A 20,081-nucleotide genomic window follows, 5' to 3' on the forward strand; every position below is an offset into this window, starting at 1 on the left:
CCCAGAGTATGAGGTGCGTACTTATCTCTGCATTTGTTGCATAAAAATAGGTGGAGCTGGAGGCTCCCTAAGGCTCCCTAAGAGCAAAGAATGAGAGGATGATTCCTACAGAGCCCTAGAGGAGGTGCATTGATTGTTTTAAATGTTATTTTAGTTCCTTTGAATTTATATACTGTTAAAATAATGTTTGGGGTTACCACGCTCTCCAATCTGGCACAGAGTAAAGTATACTCGTAGCAAGCAGTACTCATAGCTTTTGGGGGGAGGGGGGAAAATTTGGGGGAGAATAGAAATCTTTTCGATTTATTTTGAAATATGACTATTTAATGAAATATGTCTAAAAGATTTTTCTGGGATGTCCATACTTCTTACGGCTGGGCCATGCTTATTAATTCCACCTTCTTCAGTGTCTGTAAAAATAACCATAGCTGCAAAGGGGAAGCATTGCCCACCTCTATAGGCTAAACTTCCTGTCAGCAGAAGCCATCTCTTGCCTTTCATTTTTATATGGAATCTGACTTTTTAAAAACAAAGTTAGCCAACAGTAGCTTTAGCGATGAGAAGCTTGTTGAAAAGCAGTACTTAAGGTTCCCTTTGTTTCACCTGGGGTACCACATCTGGAGTGGGGGGGTTGTTAAACAGTGAGAAGGACCTGCTGGGCACAGCTAACCACACATATCTTTGATAGAAGTTAAAAGGCGGTGGGGGGGGGGGGTGTGTGATGAGCAACAGGGGAACAAAAATAGAGCAAGAGAATCCAGTTCTTATCTAGTCGTAAAAGGCATTCTCACCCTGCCTGGTTTTTGCCTCCATATAAAAGTTGCCATTAATCTCCAGGAAGTAGGCCCAACGTGCTGAAGACCTGTCAGCGCCATGTAAACAGAGTAAAGCAAACTGTTAATATTGCTGTCGCGAGGAAACTGGAAACAGACTGATTAATCGTATCGGCGCTCGACCGCCAGGGAGCCAGCGTTGGTCGTCGCCTTATTAGGGAAGTCACAGTTGGCTTTTAGACCTATCATTACGATGACCGTCCGGTTTTTATCCTCACTGTTTTTGTTATTGTTGTTAAATGAACGCCTTGTTCTTGAACCCGTCCTGCAAACCTTGACTGGCAGGGGTGATCAGTTTAGAAAAAGTCAGTGTCTTCCGTGAAGTCTAAAATGTTTACAGTGCTGACAATTCACCGTTTCTGAGGACTCCCAGATGGCGACCCTGCTGGACTGGTTCAAGGCCTAGTTAACGTTTCATGAGCAGAATTATTTACAGCGTCCACATGCGAAGGTGCATGAAGTACTCTGCGGAAAATCTTCGCACTGTCAGGACACATCCGGATAGCAGCCATTAAGGATGTCTCCAGGAGGGGCCTTGGAAAAGCCGGGAAGGGCCTCAGCCCTGCCTGTGTTGCTGAACACAGGAAGAGTGGGATGTGTGCGTAAATCAGAAGTCATAAACGGGCACCTCAGGGCCACATTTGGCCCTCAGACGTGTTTTGTTTGGCCTTTCAGGGATGGCCCCCACCAGGTTTTAAAGTTGCAAAATAGTAGCTAACATTTAAATAAATAGGAGTTTTCATGTTCACACAAAATAAAGCTCTCTGGTTTCTCTTAAGAAATCGTAAGCTCTGATGACACAAGGCTTCCCTCATTCCTGGATGCAGCAGTCGGCTTTACATACTGGACTCTCCGCTTTCCCATAGTCTCTACCCTTCCCGTCGTCGCCCCAGACCCACTGGCATTTGGTACATAATGTATTGCTGCCCTGCTTTTCTTATCCTCAGCCCCTTTCATTTGTTTATGATGGTACCCGGACCCATGTAAGATAATCATGGTTTAATCAATTTAAAAAGTACTTTCCCGTAAATGTTGATATGTTATTTGCTCTTTACAATAGCCCTTCAGATGGGTTAGACAGACGACATTTAGAGAGAAAGGAAAGAGCTGTGACTCGGAGATGCTACGTGACTTACCTGCGGTGACAGAGCTGGTAAGGAGCGGAGTCCACACTTGGAACCAGGTTTTCTGATGCTCGGATTGCTGCTGCTTTCCCCAGCGCATTTGCTGATGGCAGTGATGTCAAGAAGTTTCTAGACTCTTCAGAGGAAGGAACTGCTTTTATGTCTCCTGAAGCCTTGACTGAGGTCATCTGGGACAGTGTGGAGGAAGGCAGGGAGGCGGCAGACAGTAATGTCCCTTGAGTGGAAAGGTGTGATTGCTGACACAGGCACTCGGGTGCTCACGTGCTCACTGCCGGTGCCAGCCTTGGAGGACAAGCCTGGGCAATCAGCTTAGTGCTAATAAGCACCTTTTTCTCTAGGTCTGTGTTTACCAGACCTTTCCATTCAATAGACCTGTAAATGTAGAGGCATCTGTAGGGTTTTCTTATCCATGTCTTTCGCTGAAACAAATATTACCACCTATTTTTCACCATCATTTCATAAAAGAACCTAGTAATGCTAAAAAAAAAATGCAATCAAACAGCTTTTAAAAGTCAAATCAATTTAAGATTCATTCTACTATTCTTTTTTTTTCTCTCTCTCATTTTGCCTTGGATTGCTAAAACATCACCAGGCCAACACCAGCTGTTTGGACTAGCCTTTCAGAAATCCTGGTTTACGTCATATTTCCTCTTCTGAATGCTGAAGTAAAATCATCTAGTCCAAAGAAAGACAGTATAGAAATTAATTAGCAGATACCTGAGTGTTTCCAATTCTCTATATCTTTAACAAATGATTTGGGGATTGGGTACCTGGTGAATCCAGAGTTCCTATTGCGATGTATATTTAAAATTAGTTTCTCTCCAACACTAGTTGAGGCCAGTAAGCAATATTCACTTGTCCTCCCAGTTACTTAGAGCACAATTGTGATGGTTCTGGGGGAACAGGCAGTCCTATTTGTTTGTTTAATTCTTGGCTTAGAACAATTTAACAGCTTGAATTGGGAATCTCTAGACAGTACCAAACGTGATTCTTCTACCCTTTCCTGTCTTTGGTCTTACATTTTATTTGAAATTATAATTATATTCAGAATTAGTTCTCACTGAAATATCAGCTTTACTGAACAGTGAGAAATTTCTATCATAAAAACAGTCTTTTTTATTAATATTATTTATCCTAGTGAGAGCCGAAAAAAATGAGTGAGTGTGTGTGTGTGCGTGTATCCTGCCAGACGCTCCTTGCCTCCTCTTCCTTTAAGCAAAATTTAGCAGCTTGCTCAGCTCTTAGGAATAGTCCCTAGAAATGTCACCTGATTCACCAAGATTCCTTTCCCACTCCTTCGCTCGTTACCCCCAGGGAAAGCTGTCTGTCTGACTAGTGAGTTCACTGGACAGGAGGCTAAGTCCAAAGGCCGAAACCTCCTTTGGATGTCCACTAGCATCTCAAGCGTGATATGTCTAAAACTGAGCTAGTAGCCCCTCCCCCACTCCTGCTGAAAGCTTCTGCTGCTGCAGGACCCGCATCTGCCTTACCGGCACCTCCACCCACCCAGTTGTTCAGGTCAAACACCTTTCTCTCACATTCCATACCAACCTATCAGCAAATCCTATCAGCTTCACCTTCAAAATATATCCACTCAAATCAAAATCACCACAAAATCATCACTTCCACTGCTACCACCTGGGTCCAAGCCACTGTCATCCTTCCCCTGGATTATTGGGGTAACTGATATCCCCCTTCAGTCTGTTCTTAAGGCTACAGCTAGAGTTAATGTGTATAGTAGATGATGTCACCCCTGATTCAAACTATCTAATAGCTTCATCTCTCAATCCAAGTAAAAGCCAAGAATGTATGAGGCTGGTTCCCTGTCACTTCTCTGCCCTCATTTCCCCAGTACGTTCCCCCTCCTTTACTCTGTTCCAGCCATTCCAGCCTTGTTTTGGTCCTTGAGCACACCAAGCAGGCTCCCACGTGAGTATCTATGCTTGTTTTCCTCTTCCCCAGATAACTGTGTAGCTGGCTTCCTTACCTCCTTTAGATGTGTATGCAGCTGTCACATTAATGAAGCATCCTTGACCACTTTATTTAAAATTGGGCCCACTGCCCTCCCCCTGTCCCCACACTTCCTCTTTCCGTTCTCTGCTTATTACCACATAGCATGATGTTTGGCTTTGTCTGTCTCCCTCTCTGGTGCCATCAAGTATGGCTCTGGAGCTCACACTTTGCCCAGCGGGAGCAGCTGTGTGCACAGAGGCCCTGCTCTCTCCACTAGATGTCAGCTACAAAAGGTCATGGCTTTTTATCTGTTTTGCTCACTGCTATCCCCAGGGTCTAGAACCATACCTGACATAGAGTGGAGGTGAATAAATATTTACTGAACAAATTAATTAAATAAAGTACTGTTACCAACATTCCACCCACTTAATTGGGTCAAATAATTTTTTCATGTTACAAAAGGTACTGTTCATCACAGAAAACAAAAATAAGAAAGTCATCCATTATCTTACCACTTTGGTGCACATCCTTTCATACTGTTTCCTCTGCAGATTATGTTTTCCCCACACAAATGGTTTTATACTGTGCATACTGCTTTTAACCCAGTCATTTCACTTAGTATATTGTGAACATCTTTTCATGCCGGTAAACATTTGTCTAAAGCATCATGAATCACTGAGTGAAAATGGTGTTTTGATGCATGAGCATCCTGATATGCCCTTGATCTCGGAAGAAGTAAATGAGGGTATTATTCAATGTACTTAACAAAAGCTTGCATGAGCTGGGAGCGATCATAGCAACACCTCCTCTTCTCCCTACCTCCCAATAAGTCAGACGTATTAGGTAGAGGGATTATCTGTTACAGAGAGAAAAAATTACATGCCCTTGTGACTCAAATACACTTAAGGTAGGAGGCTAGCTTATTGAGAGCATATCTCCTCAAACAGCCTGTTTCTTAAAATACAATCTGCACAGACTTGACTTGCTGTGTCCCTGAACTGCAGATGAGGAATGTCATATAACCAAAATCTAAGATCGAAATGTGCAGTTGATCATTAGCCAAAGTCTGGTTAATATTGAATTGTAGGAGAATAAGCCCATTTTAGCCACAGTATTATCACTAAAGTAGTCTCATTAAAGACTGGTGATTATTAGCACTTCAAGTATATAGATAACACTTCTTTAAGCTCAGTAAATGAACACGGCCCTTTATGTTCTCTGTAAGACTTAATATTAGCTAGACTTTGTGGCTAGTTTTCAAGTTAGCTAATTAAAAGTGTCATTGGGGGTTTACTCTCAACAGGTTAGCTGCATGAATTTATCAGGACTCAGAAACTACTAAAACACAGGATGTTATTTTGATAGTTTTTGAAAGCAACTGTTCTCAGTCTCCTTCAAGAATTCCTTTCCCCTTGGATGACTTCTAGAACTAAGGTTTTCAAGTCATCTAACCTCCTAATCTCCTGATAGCCCCTCCCCCTTCCTTCATTTTCTCCAGAGGACTCATTCAGCAAATTACATATATAGATAATATATGCTGATATCAACACTCTAAAAAGGAGCTATAGACTATCTGCAAAAGTGTCATTCAAAACTAAGCAGATTCATAAACTTTGGAAAAGAACCTCTAGCAAGTTATATATTAATTTTACTATAATGTACATGTACTCTTTTATTTACCAAGAAGTCCTTCAGAAAGTTAAAAAGTGATCGTATCTTATTCTAAGATTAAATGAAATCTACAAATTATCTAAAATCATTTTCTAGGAGACAACAAAAAAATAAATTCATGGCAGGAAAAGTGTTATGTTCTTGGAAACTTTGAATAGCATAAGAATTTGAGCTAGGATCTATCATGTGATATAGTATGTTACTTTTATAATCAGACCCCAGAATAACCACAATCCAAATTACTTCCCAAGTATTTCTGCTCCAGGCTTTAGATTGTTGCTAAGAAACCTGAGCACAATTTCTGAATGAGCCGGTAAAAGAGACCCTTATTTCCCATACCTGTCTGCCAAGATATAATATCTGATGCAATCTTGCCACTTTTTCAGCCAATGAGATTAGCAAGATGAGGTATATCTAGAGAAATGATTGAAGCTTGTTTCTTCCACATGGTTTGCTATCGCAATATCTGCCTTTGATTTTAAATTGTTTTTCCATTAGCTGGGAGCATGGTTGGACATGTGAGTCCTGTCCACATCCAGTCTAATGTAACTGTTTCAGGAAGCGTTTGCAGCTCATATCAAAAACACCAAATTGCATCTCCGTAGGGATGCTTCACAGTGCTTTTTGCTGATTTCAGTGTGGGTGTGTGTGCCCTCCAAAGGAAATATACCACAGCCCTCTCAATTCTGTACAAATTACCTAACCTGAGGCACGTATTCTTGGAAAACAGTAATACTTCGTAAATAAATGGTTTTCCTTTCTAAATTATTCCTTATGCACTTCTACCCATATTCTTCCTCTAGATCCTTATGATTTAGAATCAGAATTGGAGGTTTTCCTTTGGTGTTATCTTTTTTAATTTTGTGTGTATATGTGTATGTGAGAGAGAGAGAGATAAAGAGACAGAGAGATGGACAGAGACACACGGGAAGGGAGGGAGATGAGTCTTTTCTTTAAAGCCTATCTATTACATGTGCTGAGATATTTTCATTACGAACTTTTTTTCATTTTAATCATTGGGTTTTTTCATGCCAGTTATGCAGCTCAAAGAACTGAGCTTCAAGGAAATGGTAATGTTACTAAATCTACCAAAATCCTGCAAAGGGTGTGCCTACTTCAGAGCCTGGCTTAATCCCTTTTCTCTCATGAGCATCAGGGCTTGGTGGGAACTGAGTTGAAGTCCTCAGAAATTAGTCAGGTTAAATGATTCTTGATGTATTTGACTCAGTCCTGGTACAAAATAGAAGAGGACCCCCTACCTGTTTTACATGGACTACTGCCTTTGATTTCATAGGCCATTATTTCTGCATTTTTAACCCCAAGTACCAGCTGATAATGTAAGAGATCTGAATCCTATATGACCTTTCTCCCTTTTAATTTTCATCTTTTCTCACCTCTCTCATTGGAACAATCTATAAATGAAGCCTAAGTTACCTTCTCAGTATGTCAGGAAATTCTGAAGGTGATAAAATAGAAAATGTTGGCACTAGAAATAGTTGTGCTGGTTGGTTTTCATGATCTTTTAGCAAGTTTCTTCCCTGTTCTTTGGTATCAGAGAACTTGACAGTGCCACCTGCCAGCTATGCAGTCTCCCTTGATGGGTGAGTGAAGTATGGAGTTGACTCTCCTTATCACATTTGTTCTCTGGCTCTGCTGTCAGGGCCAACCAGAAGAAGTTGCACTGGCATGAGCAGGGCTGTCCTCATGGTTGGCCTGTAGTACAGTGAGGTCACTTACTGCATAGAAAACCCTAAACACAGCCTCCTCACCAGAAACAAAAAAAAGAGGCCATTTACCAAAGATTTGCCACGTCAGACAACCTTCAGTTAATTTGTAGCTTTCTGTTCCTAATATGTTGAAGTTTGGAAGGAACATTGGAGAAATTAGTAATTACCTTTTACATAACATTTTAGTAGAAACTTGAAGCATTTCAATTAAGAAAACGCAGAGTGTGTGTGTATGTACATGCAGTGTCACACAGGCAAATGTGTATGTGAAAGAGCTCCTAGCAGGGTCCACATCCCATTTCCTCTAGGCCTTTCCAGGCTCAGGCTCTGTCACTTTCCTCACTTTTCTATCTGCAGCTTCTGCCTCTGTACGAGCTTCTTCATTTCAGCATATAGATATGCCCAAGTGGCTCCCATCTCTAAGAAAAGAATCCTTTCTTAGCCCTGCATCCTTCTGTAGCTATGGCCCAGTTTCTCTCCTTTAAAGTTAGTTTCTTAAAAGAATAATCCACGGTCCTTCACCCCTCCGCAGTCTGGCGTCCCTCTTTCTCCCGGATACTGTCCTGTCCGAGGTCACTAATGAATTCCTCTTTGCCAAGCCCAGCAGGCACTTTTCAGGCCTTGTGAGAGTCTTCCTTGGATTATTTGACCTCTCCTCTGCCTCTGATGCCATTGACCCTCCTCGTCCTTGAACTTCTCTCCTTCCTTGGCTTCCTGGTTGCTGGCTGTTTTCTTTTTCTCCTATCAAACTGTTCCTTCCCAGCTTTCTTCCTGCAGCCATTCCTCCAATAGTACTGTTTTGCTGGCATCCAGTCTTTTCTGTTGCTCTAATGTGTGCTGTCCCAGGCTGTTCCTTGTTTTCATGTCTTCACCTGTAGGCACACAGCTCTCCTCCCTGGACTCACACAGATGACTCCACTTGGCTATTCCACAGACAGTTCCAGACCTCTGCCCTGACAGCTGAACTACCCTTTCTCCTCAAAGGTGACTCCTCTTCCTTATTGCCTGTGTCAGCAGATGGAACTTCCGTTTCCCTGCTGGCCCAGCTGGAAAACCATGAGCAATGCCAAGCTCCTTCCTGGCCTCCGCTTCCTGTTAGTCTTCATGACCTGTGCATAGTGCTGCAGAAATCTGTCTGCGGTGGGCCCTTTCTCTCCAACCCCAGGGCAACCATTTAAATTCTCATCAGGACCACACTGTTTCTCACCTAGTTCACCTTTAGAATTATCCATCTCTTCAGTCTCTTCCCCCTTCTGCTGTCAATCATCTCTCTCTCTCTTTTTTTTTTTCCTTTGGCTGCACCGGGTCTTCATTGCGATGTGCAGACTCTTCGTTGTGGGCTTCTCTCTAGTTGCGGGGTGCAGGCTTCTCTAGTTGTGGCACGTGGGCTTAGTAGTTGCAGCACTCAGGTTTAGTTGCCCTGCAGCGTATTTCCTAAAGAGCTCCTGTCAGACAGGCCAGGCACAAGGCCAGCTCCTTGTACACCTAAGCCACAGCGGTGGGGAGCCCTGGGCATCACCCAGATGGGAAGTTGCCCATGCTTTCCTGGGCTTGGCTTTCATGTCATTATTTGCCCTACATTTCCCCTGTGGAAATCAGCCTAAAGAGAAAGACAAATACTGTATGATATCACTTATATGTGGAATCTGAACAATACAACAAACTAGTGAATATAACAAAAAAGAAGCAGACTCACAGATACAGAGAGCAAACTAGTAGTTACCAGTGGTGGAGGGGGACACAAGATAGGGTGGGGTGTGGGAGGTACAAGCTAGTGGGTGTGAGATGGGCTGCAAGGATGTCTGTACAACACGGGGAATGTGGCCAGTATTTTATAATAACTGTAAATGGACTGCAACTTTTAAAAACTGTATAAAAATTTTTTTTATTTAAAAAATAGAATTTTAAAAAAGGAGCTCTTCAGAGAATGTCTTGCCAGTTCAGTCTGTGTCGACGACGCAGGCAACGAGAAAGAAGAACAAACAGACAGGGTCATCTGGCCCCGCCTCTGAAGCCCTTTCCTCCTCTAAGCAGAAGAGCAAGTCCCTACCTCTAAGTAACTGCAACAAAGCTTTTCTTCTTTTATTTACATTAAAAGGCACCCTTATAAGAGACATTTTAATGCTGCTCAGTCTCCCCTCTCAGGAAATTTATTCTCATATTTGACTTCAGTGCTTTCTTGATATAGTTTCTGTCCTCAGGGAGAAGAAAAGCTGATTGGCATTATCTGTCTTGAAAGTCTGTATTTTTTATGGCCACCAGTAAATCTCCTGGACACAACATCTTCTCCAAACACAATAAGCTCAGTTCCTTTATTTTTCCTGCATATATTGCATTTTCCAGTTCTTTGTGCCGTTTGGACTGACCTCTTGTAAATTATAGTATTAGACATTGAAGAGTGCCCGAGAGGAGACAGCAGATACGGTGCTTCTGGAGGGGCTTAGTATCTTTTCCAGAGGGGAAGAGAAAATAAATATGTGACATATATTTACACATAGAAACACTAAATACACAGCTCACTTTGCAAATAACGTTAAAGGAGTATTAGAGATGACTGTGCCCAAAGTTGGTTAATTATTTTGAGAAAAATAATGAACAGTGTTTGGAGGCAAAGAGGACCCAGCCTAGAGAGGAGAAATTGGAAATTCTCTTTGTTGCTCAGCAACCATGTTCATTGAACGTATCCGTCTCCAGCCCTCAGCACAACACCTGGCTCACTTAAGGCACTCCATAGTGTTTGTTGACTGGATAACTAACTGACTGGCTGTAGTACTCTAGTAAAGGTATACCAGTATGATTCCGTTTGTAAATTTGTAATTAACTCATATCCTGTATACTCTCAGTCATGGAAGTTTTAGGATTTTAGAGAAGAACTCTAAGTAGCAAAACATTAATGATATGCTACCCGGCACTTGTCCCTGCTGGAGGTCATTTCAGTCACCTTCCTCCTGACTCTTTCTCCAGCTGACCTGCGTGTGTCTAAACCAATGGAAAAGGAAGAGCTCATCTTGAAGGGATTTTCCAGCCTGCTTGTTTGGCTCAGTCCGTCTCTGGCTGCCACATGGCTTTCGTTTTACTTTATTTAAGGGATTTCATTATGAAGCAGTCGCCTCTGAAAAAGGTTATTTCTCCCATCCAGCCATACTTTAACATCCTCTGTCTCCGTATTAGATTATCATATTTTGCTCCCCTAGTGGCTCCACTGAAAGACTGCGTCCTAAGTTTGCTTTTCTGCACATCATGTTTGGGTCTCAGGTCATCTTGCAAATACTTATATGTATTTTAAAATCTATAAAATGCCATCTCCTATTCTAGATTGGATCCTTGAGCAGAAAAAGGACAGTAGTGAAACAGTTTGGGTAATCTGAATAAGGTCTAATTTACATGATAGTTCATTTCTTAGTTTTGATCAATGCACCATGGTTGGGTAAGGTGAAGCCGTGTAAAGGGTGTAAGGGCACAGACATTTCACAAATAGAGGAAATGTTGGGAACTCAAGTACATGTGAACATCCTGGTTATTTTCAAAATAATTTTTCAAGCATGAGAAACACTGCAGACTATCAAAGTGTACTTCAGATAATCCTAGGCTTTGTAAGGTAAAGAAAGTGAAAACAACCCCTGTTCACACTCAGCCCCCGTCCTGTTCAGTTTCCTCCGAGGTCTGTTCCCTCCATTTCCACAGCTTCAGCTGTCCCCTCTGTGCCGATGTCAGAAGTGCCCCTGGCTCTTCCCCATCACTCAGCCCCACATCCCCAAGGGCCACACGTGCCACCCTCCACACAAGCACTTGATATTCAGCACAAATAAGTCTCAATGCTTTATCCCCTCCCCCTGCAGCCTGCCCTGTGTTGGCCAATGACATCACCATCCTGTCACCCAAGCCAGGACTTCAGAGCCACCTTCAATTCCTTTCTCCTCCTTCACACATTCTAAATGTTGTCAATTCTTCCAGAAGGTCTCCTGTATCTACACACTCACCCCTTTCATTTTCGCCTTGTGGTTACCCTGGAATAGACCCTTGGGTACCTGGTCAGGACTGTCCCTGCCTGCAGTCTCTGCACCCTCCCACCTGCCTTCAGGAAGTGGGCAGGACCAAGCGCATCGGGGTCACTTTTCTTCTTTAAAAAGCATCACTGGCTCTATATTGCTACTGGCCTAAACAATAATAAACACCTACCTGAAAGAGAGATGTTTATATAGCTATGTGAGATGGCCAGCTCAAACCCACCTCCCTCCTTCCTCCACCCTCATCTCCCAGAAAGTAGAAGAAGCATAGGCCTTTGGAGTCAGGAAGCCCTTGGCCTTGAATCCCAGCTTGTGACCCTGGGCACATTAGTCTTTGTCTCTGAGCCTCAGTTTCCTCTTGTGTAAAATGGAGGTTGTACTTACCATGTGGAGTTGTTATGAAAATTAAGTGAAATGATGTATGTCAGGGGCCACACCTGAAGCATGCTTCTCTTCCTGTTAACCCTGTAGGGGGTTGTGAGGAGTAGGCCTCTTGATCGTCTGTCACGTTGTGTGTTACTGAAAATGGAAGTTCGCTTTGTCTCATGGTCCCTCCCGGGACCGTGGTCTGCCTTCTACAACAGGGGGCTTCTCTGTAGGGAAGCTTCATCCCACGTGGAGGGATTGAGCACTTTCCCTACACCCTCCCCAGCTGGGCTGGGACTGTGTGCTGCTTCCTGCCATCGGTGCGGCCCCAAGCCGTTAGAGTTGAAGGGAGCCCAGCCTCAGGACCTGGATTTTATTCCTCAGAGTATAAGGACCTTGTCTCTCACTTGGTCTGTTCTCACTCTTGTGGATGAAACAGGGATTTTCAGCAGACTTCTTCACAACCTAACATATTTAACAGGAGTGCTCCAAACTAGAATATGCCTGTCCCAACCTCCATGGGGGATGAATTTTGTCTAATTGGTTCAGTGCCCTTTCTTCAGTGGCCTAGTACAGTAGCTGGCTCACAGTTGCATTTAATCAGAATTGGATGGATAGAAAGATGAATGGAAGGATGAAGGACTTAATCGCTAGGATTTGTCCAGTGAGGCATACTTAATTGAAAGACTGAATAATGAATTCCCCAGTAAGCTAGGAGATAGGCCAGTGGTTCCAAACCTTGGCTGCACTAATCACCAGGAGAGGTTTTGTTTTAAGGCTGAATCCTGGGTTCTAGCCATGCTTATACCCTTTTGTTTTCAGAAGCTCCCCAAGTGATTCAACTAGACAGCCAAGATTGGAACCAACCACGCTAGACCCATCTAAAATATGCACCCCGTGCATAACCTTTGTTTTCAGTTACCATGTTGTGTTGTAATTGTCAGTTTATGTATCTTTCCTGTGCTTGACTTTATACTCTTTGATATGCTCTGATATGCTCAGATACTGGGACTGTCTCGTTCAGAATTGTCTTCCTAGTGCCTGGTACAGTGCTTGGCATATAATAGATAGTCATAAATGTTAATTGAGTTGGTGGCTTCTTTCATTTAGGTGGTACTATGTGATTTTCTTGTATCCTAAGACAAAGAAAAAATGCTAGCACCATGAGTTTGGGGGGGGGGGGGGGTTTATGGTGTTTTCTAACCATCTATGCTTTGGTACCTATTTGCTTGTCCCTTATTGATTTTCTTTTTTCCTGCTTACTCATTGTCATTTATCTAGATGCTATGAGCTGACAGCAACCAAGATATTGGACTTTGTCAGGGAGTCTCAATTTGAAATATTTTGTCCCATTATTCCCATCTGTACCTGGGTTCCAAAATTCATCACTGTACATGTAAGAAGATAGTTCATTAAATGATGTTTGGCACCACCATCCCAGTTAATGAAAAGCCTTTGAAGCCTCTAGACAAAGACACACAGGTTGCCCCTCCAATTGATTTTCTCAACTCCAAAATCTATTCATCTAGACATAGACCAATAGAACTGGAAAGAGATTTAAGACACCAAGTTCAGTCACCTTCATTAAACAGTGAAGGATCTGAAACTAGATGGGTTTAAGGACTTGCCTGAGATGACAAAGCTTGTTAGGGACGCAGCTGGTACAAGAAACCTGGAGCTCTGGTCCTCAGGCCTGGACCACTGCACTGTACTCCTCACACCTTGGAGTATATCAGAAATCAAAGATCAAACTTTTAATCCCTTTTTGGTATCTGTGTTAGAAAGAAAAATATCTGGAAAAAAGGTATTATTACAGGTTTCTCAGAGGATGTGGGGAAGAGGAGTATTAGGTGGAAAGGGATTCTTAAATGAAACTTTGAAACTTATCAGAAAAAGTGTGTTTTGTGGCAGCATCACAATTTATTTGTGTTTCTGTCCTTGTTTTCAGAATTTTCCCCAGAGAATACCTCCTTCAACAGATCCACCTGTATTCCCTCGCTGATCTGCAGCAGGTAAGCACATAGAGGGGCCATTTCATTTCTGTTTTCTCCCTGGGCAAGTGTTTTTGTTGATTATGGTCTTGGAATTGATTTCTGCCATCATTGGAGTAGTTTTATTCACAAGCCCTAATAATCAATTATTTTCTATTCAGAATGAGATAAGAAAACTTAGTATAAAAAGATATTGTAGGACAGTACGAAATGCTGGCAAGGCTACAGAAAAACTGCAACTCTCATACACTGCTGGTGGGAACTGAAAGTGGTGCGGCCCCTTAGGGAAATAGTTTGGCAGTCCCTCAAAAAGTTACACATAGAGTTACCCTATGACCCAGCAATTCCACTTCTAGGCATAGGCCCTAGGGAATTGAAAACATATGTCCACATCGAAACCTGTACAGGGATGTTCAGAGCAGCATTATTCATAATAGCTAAAGAGTGGCAGCAACCCAAATGTTCATCAGCCAACGAATGGATAAACAAAATGCTGTATATCTACGCAATGGAATAGTATTCGGCCATAAAAAGCAATGACATCCTGATGCATGCTGCAACATGGATGAACCTTGAGAACATCATGCTGAAAGAAGCCAGATAGAAAAGAATACATATTTTGTGGTTTTTATTTTATGTGGACTTTTCTTAGACTGTCCAAGATAGGCCAATCCACAGAGACAGAGCAGGTGAGTGGTGACCGGGGCCTGGCGAGAGCCGGAGGGTGAGGAGTGGCTGCTGATGGTGTAGCTTCCCTTTGAGGCTGATGACAGTGTTCTGGAGTTAGTGGTGATGGCTGCACAACTTTGCAGCTGTACTAAAAGCCGGTGAATTGTGTGCTTGAAAAGAGTGAATTTTATGGTATGTGAATTATATCAATAAAAAAAGTTGTACAAGGAAGAAGAAGACATAGAATATATTAAACTCTTTGACTTGTGTTCAAGCCAAACAGTTGGATGACATTAAATTTAGTAAAACACAGCAGAGCATGTAAGAGTTAAAATCATCTTTTTATACTTTTATTAGTGTATGTGTATCTTTTTAATGATTGATCAGGTTAGCAGCCAGGAAGAAAACCAACATTTTCTCTGTTCAACCCAAAGTTCTGAATATGTTAAGCTTTGGTTAATCATTTAAATCAACAGCTCACTCCCTAAGAAGCTTTTAGACACTACATGAAAGCATTACTTTCTTTTCCATATATTGTGGATTCTTTCGAGTCAATTACAAAAAAAAAAAAAAAATAATAATAATAATTGTGACAACTTTCAGAACGTCTCAGACTGCTGTGATTCAGTTCTTTTTTTGTTGTTGTTTTGCCCAGAAGAAATGAGGTCAGTTTAATCTGTATTCAGATCCTTCACTCATTTTTTCAAGACTTAAAAAATAAAACCTTGAAAATTCACTTAAACTTAAGAGTTTTGTGTTCTCTTTATCCCCCCAGAGGTAGGCAAGTTACTTTAAATGGTAGAAATAGTTGTAGAGCATTTAGTTGGAGAGGGCTGAGAGAATACTAGGGTTTTAATTGCCACTGGTGCATCCAGTTAAAACCTATTTGCACTCCTTCAGTCCTGCTGCCCTCTGCTATGTAATCAAGCAACAGTGATCTGCTGGCTGGAGTGGAAAGAGGTACAGTTTTGTGCCCAGTGGTGTTCAAGCGGAAGAATCAGTTACAAGACCCAGTATACATTTATGTATTTTCTAGGATTCTACCTGATCTCAGTATCTGAGGACCCAGACTCTTTTATCACTGGAGAAGTGTGTTTAAAGGCACCAGCAGTATATTCTTGTAATGGTGGTTTAAAATAGAAAGGGCGGGCTCCAAAGTGAGTACTTTTTGAGGAAGCCTTTCAAAAATGAGTTTCGATACCAGATGAAGAGAGTCAGTAATTCCATATTCATTTTAGGATATCAAAGTAGTGTAGCAATTTGGTATAATAAAGCCTTTTTTAAAGCTTTCCTATACCCTGCTGTCTTTTTTTCTTTTCTCTTTCCCCCCATTGTAATAATCAAACCATATATGCCAAGCAGCTTACCTAACTCAGTGGCAGTGGTATTCTTGGTGGGCCAGACCATTAGTCTCGGAGGCCCACAAGCGGCTTAATCAGTTTTCAGCCTCAGCGATACAGGCAATCAACAGCTTATCAAACTCCCTGTGGGCGGGGGCGGCCAGAGCTCCACGTATCCACGCATCCATTTACAGCACGGTTCACTCTAACCTGGTTCTTTGTGCCTGGTTTTAAGATCCCCAAACCTATCATATTTAGAGGAAGTGTAATTCAATTACTTTTTCTGCCTGAGGTGGGTTAAATTGGATTTAGCTTTTGATCTGTCTACATCTAGGTTATCAGTGAGGGCACCTCGGCCCCATCTTCCCTTGGTTTCAGAGTAAATTTCTGGCGTGTTTTCCGCATCCGAACTGTTCTTGCAAATAGGTAAGAGAAGGGAACACAAGAAGGGGGAAAAAATGCTGTTGCTTTGTGACAGAGCACGTCAGGGGTAGCAGGAAACCCAGCTTACCTGACCCAGCCGCCAGCCTCAGGTCAGCCAGTACCCTTTCAGCTCTGTCTGGATGCTACGTCACCCTGTTTCAAGTCAGCTTCCAGAGTTTTAGAGTAAGTTATTTCCCCCATTTGATTCCTGTCCCCACTCCTAAAATAGAGGTCTCTATAAAAGCATCTCTTCTATTATATGAAATAACTGTAGAAACATGAATTTCGGTTTATAAATTTTGCAGGGGAGAGGAAGAAACTCAAGCAAGTGACTGAAGAATTAACCTCGAATAATATCTTTCCTGAAGGCCTCGATTCTGTTCTACAAATTTCCCTCAAGTGAATTTGAGTTTTCCCATTAGCTTTGATTTAAAACACAAAATGCAGATATCTTCCTCTCCAGAAAGAAAAAAAAAGGTAAAAATTTAATAAGCATGGTAAAAGGGGGTTTTTAATTTAAGTATATGTACAAAAATCTTATAACGTAGTACACAAAACACTAATACCACCCTAAATAAAGATGCCAAATGAATTCTGGTGCCAAAAAAATGTACAACCCTTTCTCCCTCTCTGTTTTCGTTTTTATAAGTAAGAATCCCAAAAGTTTTAGCAGATTGACTCAGTTCAGCAAATTGGCAGAAGATTTCAAACTCTCTTAATGCCTCTGATATTACATTCAAGACAGTTTTTTCCCCTCTTAGTATCTGAATTCACTGGCCTCTTTGCATACACTGTCTCTACTTTTATACACTTGAACACGGGAAATAAATAGTCCAGACTGACGCTGCTTAGCCCAGGGGACTCCTTCTGGTAGTTGTGGGAGCGGCAGTCACCTGCCCATGGGCCAGTGAGGGCTCAGTGTTGCTAGTTATTGGCAACACTTGTAGCTTATGCCGAGTCCCTAATTGTCTTTTTATGTCACCAGTAAGCTCACTGGGTTTTACTAGCACACGGCAAAGGTAGTAGTTGACCCCCACATAGTCATTACCTCATCAGTGGCGGCATTATAACATGTAAGATAGAGCAAGTATCAATACTTTTCCTGTCCTAGTAGCAAGACCAAGGAAGGACACAGAAGTCAGGGGCAGAGACTCTCCAAAGCCCAGGAGCTGGCGGGGCAGGGGTGGGGTACACCAGCTTGAGTTATTCATTTTAAGTTTGGAATTTCAGATGAATTTCTGTTCAGCAAAGTAGATATTGTTAGAAAAACATTTAGTGTGTGCTCTTTTAATGTAAATCTGACAGAATATACTTTTTTTTTTAGGTAAAATCTTATAAATGAACTTTCAGGAGGTTTGAATGCATAGTGGTGTTTTGAAATGACAGAACAGCTCCTCAGAAAGGATTTGGCAGGCAATGGCTAAGCATACGTGGATGAGTGGACAGGTGTCAGTGCGTGTTTTTAATGGGGAGATGAGGCTGCCTTTTAAGAGCTCTTTTCCCAGTTTGATACTTTGAGAAGGGAAAGTGGAATAGAATTTGTGTTTCATTATTTTCAGGCTACCCAGCATTATCAGGAATTCATGGGAAGGCTTCACAACAGGAATACAATAAAAAAAAATGCTCCAGGGGGACACTGAAACAAGACCATAACCCTCAGTGCATAGCTTTTTGTATTCATTCTCCCCTCTCCCTGTTGAATGTGTGACAAACCATCTCCTTACTCAGATCCCTTTGGCTCTATTAACACTGATAAGAAAGTCCCACATTTTATCAGTAGAATACATTAGTATGTGTAAGTTAGCGTTCAAGAGATCCTAGTTGCCATTAAGAAGCAAATCAGAACCGTGGTTTAATATGTCATTCCTCAGACCATGTAAGTGATAGGAGGCTTCTTCTAAAGTTCCTTCTACTTGCTGAAAGGAAAGGTCAGACTTGACTTCTAAATGTTGGCTACCTGTGCTCTTGTGACAAAAACCTAAAATGTATATAACTGACTAACTCTTCTGGTGTTACTCACCTTTGGGACGTATGTAAGTTAAGCAATGAATGATTCTATTTGTACACAATTCATGAGAAAGGATACTGGATGATCCCAGGGGTGAGGCGGTTGGTTAAAGTAGCCTCTCCCCACCCACTCCCTCCACTGCTCACCACCTCACCTGCCAACACACACACACCTCTTGTGGGGCAATCTCAGCAGCTGATTTCCCCATTGTTCACCTTCCGTGGGCCCTAACTTTTCAAACTAGCCCCTACCTCCTGGTTAAGGTAGTTCAATTCTAGTTAATATGACACACAGGCAGACCTCATTTTATTGCACTTTATTGCACTTTGCAGATACTGTGTTTTTCATCAATTGAACGTTCGTGGCAACCCTGTGTTGTCAGATAATGGTCAGCATTTTTTAGCAATAAAGTATTCTTTAATTAAGGTATGTACCTTTTTTTTTAGACATAATGCTTATACACTTAATAGACTGCAGTGTAGTGGAAACAACTTTCACATGCACTGGGAAACCAAAAATTCATGTGACTCACTTTCTGGTGGTATTTGCTATATCTTGGTGGTCTGTAACTGAAGCCATGGTATCTCTGAGGTATGTCTGTATATTACCCGGGAAGAGTAAATTATTATTTTGGCACAAATTCATTTGTCTTATTAATAAGTTGAAAGCACAGGATTATATCTGAGGGGAGATAGATTTCAATAGATAAGTTTTAAATATTTAAAAAAGGTGGAAGGGTCTGAAATTTGGAGTACTTACTAAAGAGATGTGCAGTGCGAAGGGTGCCAGAGGGGAGGGCCTGTAGCCCTCATGAGCCATGAAAAGAGAGGAGTAAATCAGCTGCATTCTGCCTTTCTAGAGGGGCCTAGAATGGTCTGAATTGTTTGCTTTATGCTAAAGCAATGAGCATTTACACTAAGCAACCGGGCAGGTAAATGTTCAGTGCATCGGTGGACGGACGGATGGGTGGATGAACACACACACATGCATGCACTATCCTGAACGCATTAGCACTCTCTTCCCCTAAAGGAAGAGCAAACAAATTAGTTTAACATAAGCCCCTAAACCAGACAGTATTAGAAGTCCTTCATTGGAAAATAATGCACAGAATTCTAAAACCAAATAAAATCTCCGCTTTTTACATATCGGAGCAAACTTTCTGAACTTTAAACCTTGCTGAACTGCTAGCTGGCTTTTCAGTTAGCTTTTTCTCTAGTCCGCCACACCCACAGAGCTCAGGAATTGTCATCCTTGTGGCCTAAACGTTTGTCAGAATTGCCTCCTGAAGAAATAATGCGAATTGGTGGCCCTACCGTGAAGACTTTCTAGTGTGGTCTAGCTAGTGAGCACGATCACCAGAAGGTGACGTTTAAGGCATTTTGAGGCCACTTTTTAAAAACATAGTTGGCTGAATTCTTCTTCGAGGAAGTTATGTGAGTTATTTTGCATGGCTCTGCCCCACCAAGCACACACAGAATCAGGGAATGTTATTCCCTGTGGGCGCTATTCAGAGTCAGCAGACAAAAGCTGAGCCTAAGTGGGCACCCAGCACAGCTGCCCTTTCACCGAAGAAGTAACAGGTGATGACCTTTGTTCACGCAGGGGCTGATGTCTTTGAATCTGCAGCCCCCAGGGACACAGCACCTCGGTGCCCACAACCAAGTGACTGGTCCCCCGGCCTCAGGAGCCCGAGGAACTTGTATTCATAGCCTCTCAGCACCCCTGATCCCCACGCCATTGTCCACCGAGGCATTAGCGGGCAGGATAACTAATTAGGAGCATTTGGATTTAACCAGCAGAAAAACAAAGCGTGACAGCTCGCCTGTGTTGCTCCATGGCAGAGCCTGTGTCCCCTGCAGCTGGCACAGCCTTCAGAAACCCCCGAGCGTAATCTGGGACGAGACAGGAGTGAGGCCTCCATTAAAACATCACTAAATCTCTGTTAGCG

General features: G+C 42.3%; 1 protein-coding gene across 4 annotated transcripts in view; it reads left to right on the forward strand.

Annotated features, from left to right (window-relative positions):
- Positions 1 to 20,081, forward strand: part of PLEKHM3 (pleckstrin homology domain containing M3) — a 198,023-nt gene that overhangs the window by 106,461 nt on the left and 71,481 nt on the right. For 3 of the 4 annotated variants that reach the window (XM_057745975.1, XM_057745974.1, XM_057745976.1), the window contains exon 6: positions 13,651 to 13,714. In XM_057745975.1, the coding sequence (XP_057601958.1) occupies positions 13,651 to 13,714 (64 nt within the window). Of the gene's footprint in view, positions 1 to 13,650; positions 13,715 to 16,430; positions 16,603 to 20,081 lie in introns of all 4 variants that reach the window. The other variant, XR_009055126.1, reaches the window with a different exon arrangement.

Source organism: Hippopotamus amphibius, chromosome 8 (genome assembly GCF_030028045.1).
Source record: "Hippopotamus amphibius kiboko isolate mHipAmp2 chromosome 8, mHipAmp2.hap2, whole genome shotgun sequence".
In the NCBI taxonomy this organism is placed as follows: domain Eukaryota; kingdom Metazoa; phylum Chordata; class Mammalia; order Artiodactyla; family Hippopotamidae; genus Hippopotamus; species Hippopotamus amphibius.